Here is a 7,982-nt window from a genome sequence, read left to right as displayed (position 1 = left end):
CACACACACACACACACACACACACACACACACACACGCACGCACGCACGCACACGCACGCATATATAATATATAAATATAAAATATAAATATAAATATAAAAATATTTATTACAATAACATTAAATAATTATTAGAATATCATTAAAATATTACGTCTAATATTCTAAGAATATGCCCAAAATATTACTTAATATTAAATAATATTACACACTTATAGGGAAGAGTCAACAATCGTAATTTCGATTCGTAATCGGCAATCGAGTCAGTCTTCAGTCGATATTCTGATACGGGCTTAAGATGGATTGATCAATGCAAGACAAAAAGATAACTAAAGACAAATTTCCAATCCTTCGGGTGACTTGCACTAACTCCGAATAACCTAACTGACTGATTAACTCAACGGAATTGAGCACCGATCAGTTTAGCTAATTCGCAAATGCGAATAATCAATTCTGTTGAGTTAATCAGTCGGTTAGGTTAATCGAAGTTGGTGCAAGTCATCTTTAATCTATATAGACTTAAGGCTCCGGAATCTCTGAATATTTAAATATGAAGGAGGAATTGCCTTTTCCAAGCAGCACATAAACGTTCGAGGAACGTTCGCTTTACGTTCACTTGGTTTGGTTATATTCAAACAAAGTGAGAACGTTCGAAGAACATACGTTTTAGAACCTTTAATATATATATCTTACGTAGCAAAAGTGTTGCAGTATCACAATTCTGTATGGCGATCGCGAGAAATTGGCTTTCTATTAGATGCTTGAATTAATTCTTACTATTTTTTGCTGCAAGGGCTCATGTTTATCTCAAAAGAACGGTACATTATATAATATTCAAAGTATTGTCCTTTGAAAACTACAAACTGTTCCCACTTTGTGGGTAACACATGGATTCCACGGTAGAAAAATTCAGGTACTTTCGAGGCGATCCGGTCATCGAGCCATTTTTTTATATCTTCGAAAGAACTGAAGTGCTGCTCAGAAACGCCATGCTGCATCGACTGAAACAAATAGTAATCTGAAGGAGCAACGTCTGGGCGAATGGGGTAAGACATCCCATCCAAATGCCTCCAAGATTTCCTTCACTAGTGTTGCAACATGTAGTCTAGCATTGTCATGGAGAAGAATCATTTTGTCATGTCTTTTGGCCTTATATTGCAGCCTTTTTTTCTTTGAGTGCTTGATTCAAATTAAGTAATTCTTATCGGTAGTGTTCAGCATTGATGGTTTGACTCGGCTGCAATAGTTCATAATATACTGTATAGTATGAAAGGAGAGACGTTTAGTTCATAATATACTACACCGACTTAATCGCACCAAATGCACAGCATGACCTTCTTTCCATGAATATCTTGTTTTGACGTTGATGTTAACGGTTCGCCGAGACGCACCTAGATTTTTTGCGCTTAGGATTGTCGTAACAAATCCATTTTTCAACGCCAGTCACAATTCGATGCAGAAACGACTTCTGTTTTTGTCTTTGAAGCAGTAATTGACAAATGGTTAAACGCAATGTCTCTTTCTCTCAATTCATGTGGGACCCAGTTTCCTAGCTTCTGGATCATTCCCATTGCTTTTAAATGATTGCTAACATTTGACTCATCGACATTTAGTATTTCCGACAACTCTTTGAGCATCTGGCATGAATTTTCTTCCAGTAATACCTTTAATTCTCTATCTTCAAAGTTTTCTCGGCTGACCAGAGCGCTCTTTGTCATTCACATCAAAATCGTCATCTTTGAATCGTCTAAACCAATCTCTGCAAGGTATTTCAGATAGAGCATGCTCCTCATAAGCCTCCACTAGCAAACGATGACTTTCAGAAGTAAATTTCTTGAGATGAAAGCAGAAAAGTAATGCTTCCCGCAAGTGCTCTTTTTTTTAGTACAAAACTCGATATCTTCAATACAATAAAAAATTGTGTTCTTTGCACTACGATCTAATGACACACTGATTACACACTGACTCTACAATCTAATCATACTGATTATTAAAGCCTCTTGACAGTACTTTTATATACATCAACAACCATTTTCGGCCATGTTGAAATAGTATAACTACCGACCTCTATTAGTCAACATCGAGAATTAATTCAAGCACCTAACATCATGTATAAGTAAATATAAATTTAGTATTTTTAATGTTAACAATAGAGGAGACTTAGTGTCTTTAATGTTAACAACAGAGAAGATAATGTTAACAACAGACGAGATTTTCCTTCGGACGTTATCATAAAAATAACATAATGTTGTGAAACAGTTTTTCGATCAAACTATAATATAATTCGCATTAAAAACAATATGAAAACACTTGTGACTATGAAAATGTTTAACGATATTTGCCATTTAGTGTTTAATAGCGCAATGACAAAACACATATTGCAACAAGATATATTTGACAATCTTACGACAAAATTAATTAAAAGCATAATTGCAATTTATATCAATTTGCGTTTATTCCATGAGGCCAAATACGCTACCGATTCAATAGAGTATATTAGACATAAATTTACAAAATTGATGCATTTTAAGCGTGAATAAAAATTATTTTCTTATATATCATTATGGTATATATTAACATTTATTTATACTTTAACTATTATATCGTAATATAATGTCATTTATAACAGGTGTTATCATTTGTTATTCATCACAACTGAGATATAACTTGTTTCTAACATATAACGTTACTTGTGACGCATGACAGAAAGAACGAATATCACTTGTATACCTTTCTCTCTCGTACATATTTTGGACACACTTTCGGTTCCAGCATTCCTCCTTCATATCTACATACTCAAAATCCGGAATAGACGCCGCGGCCATATTAAATTCGTGACGTCATAGGCGAGAAATGACACGTTGAAAAATATTACGTGCCATTTGCAAATGAAAAGATATTTGGATAAAATAACACTTAGGATCGCTTGAAGATGCTTATAAAAATGGATGGAAACTCTCCTTTTCTTTCCTGGCAGTCAATAAAAAGCCGTAAAAGGTACTTGAAATAAGACCCTATTGGAAAACATACGGTTTCACAGCTGTTGAAGAGTAGAAAATATGCTTCCATGTATAAAATTCCAAGCTAATCTTGCTTTTCGTCCATTTTTACGAGTTTAACAAGTATGTTACAAGTCAGCCGCATAATTAAGCAAATAACAAAGAAATGGCACGCAACACAAAATTTGGTAAACTTCTAGAAGAGCTACAGCACCAAAAAAATTAAACATATATATATATTTTTTATGTATTTTTGTCTCCTGATTACAAATACGATAATAAAATTTGGCGGTTGGCTATATTTCGGCCGCCATCTTTAAAAATCATGTGAAAAACGTTTTATCACGAATATCTCCTAAATTATTAACCTTATAAGAAAAGTTGTCGAATAAAAATACAGGAAATTACGAACGTAGTTTCATATCTTATATCTTTTTTGTATTAAAGAAGGTCCAAACAAGGAGCGAAAGGTTTTCACTTGTAACTATCCATTGGATCGATAGTTCTTAATGATAAAATGATTTGTTACCCAGTGCTAAGTTCTTACAGGCCTATTTTCAGTTTATACTTTTTATTCTTAGAGCCTTTATTCTCATTGTATAATCACAAATATATTGAAAAAAAGTGCTAGGCATTATTAATTATATATTGTATATTTTGTATGCCTTATCGCATAATTATATAACATTTATAATACCTGGGGCTGTTCAGAATATATAATCGTTCTGAATATACTCAGAAATATACCAAAACTATTTTATATAAACAAGAACTCGGTAATACATTGTGGTTAGTATCTCACGATATCTTATCGAAATGCGTGTCATTCGGACAGTTAGTATTTATTTAATAATCAAAAAATCTTTGTAGGCATCTCTTGTGCCTACAATTGTGTCGAAAATGCTTAAATATATTTAGATCTCTACGACAAAATATATATATTGGAATGGATAACATTCGTAGATTTTTGGCCAACGCCTTATGATATCCTGTCGAAATGCGTTCGGGCACAGTTTGCATTTATTTATCAATCACAAAATTTTACTGGCCTCGAGCCTTTACAATTGTATCGATATACTCAGATATAAGCAAAAACTATAATAAAAATGTAAAGGAGTATTCAAAAAGGGGGACTACAAGCGGCGAAATATCATGAATAGAATTCCGTGTACCATACCGCCAGTTTCGCTGACGAGATAACTATAGCATTAGGCGTAGTTAGCTATAATTATCGGAAAGCGAGACAGCAGACAGTCGGCTCACGTCGAGCCAGCCGAAGCCAGCCGAAGCTGCGCACGCTTACAGACACGGCTGCGTGCGCTTGCATACGTTGCTGCAGTGTGCCATCATTGGCATCACTGACTCGGAGTCTTAACATGTAACGTTATCTCAGATAACTTTTAGATAAGATGACACATTTTCTTCTCTAAGATGAAGATTAATATATTTTGGCTGCGGTACGACGTCTACAGCATTGTAACCGTCATTATATCTTTCTTTGGCATACAATGAACAATAAAGATTGAATGACGCTATGAGCGTGAATCAGACCGAAACCTTATTCATTTAGATGATTATTTAAATAATTTTAGATACCGGCAAATACTATGAGTAATTAATTCCTAAGAAAGACTTCGCACAAGCAATTTCTCGTTAGAACTTTATAGTAGATCAGTGATTATGATGCCGTTGTTATTAACCATCTCAACTGTCACGATCGCCTGAATATGGCTGAAAAATGTCCCGTTATTTCAAAAATTATCTTGCGATTCTACTGATATATCGGCCAGATATCTCAATTTTCTACACATTTTTCAGGTTTCAAAATTACGAAATCATGAATTATTGTTTTCCAGGAAAAATTAAGAAATAAAGCTATATAACGCAAGAAACTTATTGCATGTCATTTCTCGCCTATGACATCACAAAACCAATATGACCAGCGGAGAAAGCCGAGCCTTAACATAAAATTTTAATACATTACATTTGTCCAACGAGACAATTATTAAATAATTATTTTTTTATTTCCATTATTTGCGCACAAAATACTGTACATGTTATTGTATTTAATTCTTTTTGTTATTTTACAGATCGCCGTATTCTTTGTCATCAACCATGTGTCCTGCAAAAGACTGAATTTCACTCAGTTGATAAAGGACAGATTCAGAGGGAAGCCTCAGCTATATTATCAATACAATCCACGTGACATACAAATGGTGAGGGATCTCTCTTATCTGCCAGAAGATGATTATGACACGGAGAGTGAGGCACAACAGAACGAGCTGCAATCGCTGGACAGAGATAACAGGGGTTTAATGCCTGTCAGTAAATGATTTCCCATTTCCAAAAATAAATGATTTAATAATAAATTTAATAATGATTTCATGTACATGAAGATAGAAGCAAGTGGTATTTTCCAAAGCTAACTGCGCTTGAAAAGAGGNGGGGGGGGGGGAGAACAAGGGAGATTTCAAGAATTCAATTTCTCAAATTGAATTCTCGATGAAAATTTGATGTTTCGAATTCTGTCGAACCTCAATTCTAGACGTGTGTGTGTGTTTTTTTCAATTTATATATTTTTTCTACATACTTATCTATTCAAATGTCTTTATATATTACGCGTAACATTGTATTAAAAGATAATTATTTATATTAACACATTGGCAACGGGGCGTTACGTGCCGCGTTTGATGTGGATACGAGGCGATTTGGCGTCTATTGTTTTATTTGGGTAACATTAGAAAAAATTTTCTGTTACTCTGTTGTCATTTGTCTGAAGACGAGCCTGCCAAATCGTATCCAGACAAGAGTCAGTTGTCGACATGAGTGGAGCGAGAGTAGAGTAAGAGTAGAGTGAGAAGAGAGACCCTGTCTCGGTAGCGCTCATTACTGATTATAACAGAAAGATAAACCAATAACCAATTTTTTCAATTCGTGGAACATCTAACATGACATTTCTGACGACAAATTGAGCTACTAATAACGTCTTATAAATGTATATTGAGACAGATGTATGAAGATGGCTATTACGCATATTCGCGTTATCCGCACCCAAATACAAAACCTAAATGACGTATTTACAGTATGTGTCATCCGTCGCCAATGTGTTAAAATTCGCGATGCTTTGAATTCTGTCGAATTTCTGTCAGTTTCTTTTAACACAAAGTCTCTTTCTACACAAAGAGAATATTATATAGCTTTCTCTTTATAACATTTTTCTCAATTTTACCACTTTCTATTAGCGCAAGAAAACTGTCAGTAATGATTACTGCCCATTTTTAACATCATTGTTTACATTTAATCGAATTAACTCAACAGAATGAATTAATCACATTGGAAAATTAGCTGAACTGATCGATGCGATTGGTCAATTCCGCTGAGTTAATCATTGATCAGATTTAAACCATGATAATAAAAACGACATAAGGAACATAAATTTTTTAATGGTAGACAATAGTAGATTTCAGTTCTTAAATTATAAATAGCATACATGAAACGGAAGGATAACAAATTAAGGCAGAAGGTCGATATGCTCTTCAGTTATATAGAATTCTAATAATTTTGTAAAAATCTNCCCCCCCCCCTGTCTTTTTACATATACTTCCGCTAAATATTTATCTCTAATTCAAGCGTCTATATGTTGCACGTAATGTTATATTGAGATAATATATCTGTATTAATTTTCTCTCTTTCTTAACTCACACAAACAAAACAGAAATATCAGGATCTGTGTGAAAAAAAAACAAGAAAAGTGGAGTTGGACAATTCCGTTTTCGAATATCAGCCGTCGCACTATATCGAGACCTTCTGCAAGAACTATCCATTGCCAGGTGAAGAGGAAGTAATGCCGAGGAAATCTTCGCAACAGGTAAATTCGCGCAGTGACGTAAATAAACAGGTGCAGAACCTGAAATCTCTTGACGAAGTTGCTTTTTCGCAATTGTGTTACATAATAATGGTCTTTTATTCACGTTTTCCAGAAATGCGCCCATCCAAAGTTTGAATGTGTGCAGAGAAGCCGATCGCTGCTTCTATCCAAACGGCGATGGGATAGCGATTGCTGGGAACCGCACACGATCCATGAAGTCGCCAGCGGTTGCGACTGCATGTGGCCTGTTACAAGTCTCGGCGATATAAGAACTGTTTACCGATCTATCGACGGCGAATCCGTGTGAATCAACGAGTTCGACAATTCATTACAAAGGTATCGAAAAACTTCGGAAACGTATCTGCAATATAAACGAGGTCTCTCTTAAAAATATTTATTCACTGTATTACAAATATGAATAAATGAAATATAACGAATACCAGCTAACGATCCCACCAGTTTTCTCTCTTATAGAAATTATTTATTGCGGAAATTCGCAAATATATATATATATGTGGTAACGTATTTCACTCGCTGAAAAGCCCGCTCGTCACCACGACTTCGCTTCTTCGCAACAGAATTACTTCCACGAGTTCGCCTTGTGCTTCGGCAAAAAGTGGAATCCATCAGGCACTTTTCCAAGCAACATTTCTCTGGAATGAGATGGGTCTGTAAATATCGCGATTACAGCCGAGGTCAATTTTGACCTGATCTGATGAGAATCGGTAGTTTCGAAATAATAGTCTTACGATAACTTCACCCAGTCGGCACAATTGGAACTGGCCATCAACGTCTCCATATCATTGCGACCTCTGTAGAACGGCGGCCGCTCGTTGATCCTCTGCGGTGGTTTCTCTAGAATTCCAACAGGAACATATCTGCAACGTGTTCGATCGTAAATGCATACAACGTAAAGTAATACGGGGCTTTACACAGTGTCACATAATTTAGTATAACAGCGTAACGTGTTATATAATATATATTTTGATAGGTTTGTATGATATAATATGATAAATATAACATTTCAGTAAAGTCAAAATAGGAAGAAATTCTAATTACCAATAAAATTCTATATTAATAATATATATAAAGCAATCTTACAATATATATATAT

The 7,982-nt window shown here is 34.8% G+C and overlaps 1 protein-coding gene and 1 long non-coding RNA gene across 4 annotated transcripts in view; one reads left to right on the top strand and one right to left on the bottom strand.

Moving 5' to 3' along the window:
* LOC106749396 overlaps positions 1–7,199 on the top strand; it is a 9,536-nt gene extending 2,337 nt beyond the window's left edge. The window contains exons 2-4 of one of the 2 annotated variants that reach the window (XM_014628799.1): positions 5,091–5,321; positions 6,716–6,868; positions 6,981–7,199. In XM_014628799.1, coding sequence (XP_014484285.1) covers positions 5,091–5,321; positions 6,716–6,868; positions 6,981–7,175 — 579 coding nt within the window. In that variant the 3' untranslated portion in view covers positions 7,176–7,199. Of the gene's footprint in view, positions 1–3,785; positions 5,322–6,715; positions 6,869–6,980 lie in introns of those variants that run through there. The other variant, XM_014628798.1, reaches the window with a different exon arrangement.
* LOC106749397 lies at positions 7,138–7,856 on the bottom strand. 2 transcript variants are annotated; one of them, XR_001374854.1, is made up of 3 exons: positions 7,618–7,856; positions 7,309–7,521; positions 7,138–7,229 (listed from the first exon to the last, which is right to left on the bottom strand). It is a non-coding gene; the product is annotated as an uncharacterized LOC106749397 (long non-coding RNA). The 2 variants fall into 2 exon arrangements; XR_001374855.1 differs by lacking the exon at positions 7,138–7,229 and having other exon boundaries at positions 7,249–7,521; positions 7,618–7,846.
* Positions 7,857–7,982: the final 126 nt, after the last annotated feature.

The sequence above is a fragment of the Dinoponera quadriceps genome, unplaced genomic scaffold, assembly GCF_001313825.1.
Source record: "Dinoponera quadriceps isolate SergipeBrazil2010 unplaced genomic scaffold, ASM131382v1 scaffold3452, whole genome shotgun sequence".
NCBI lineage: Eukaryota > Metazoa > Arthropoda > Insecta > Hymenoptera > Formicidae > Dinoponera > Dinoponera quadriceps.
Note: the sequence above shows the minus strand (reverse complement) of the source record. Positions and strands in the feature narration are given on the sequence as shown.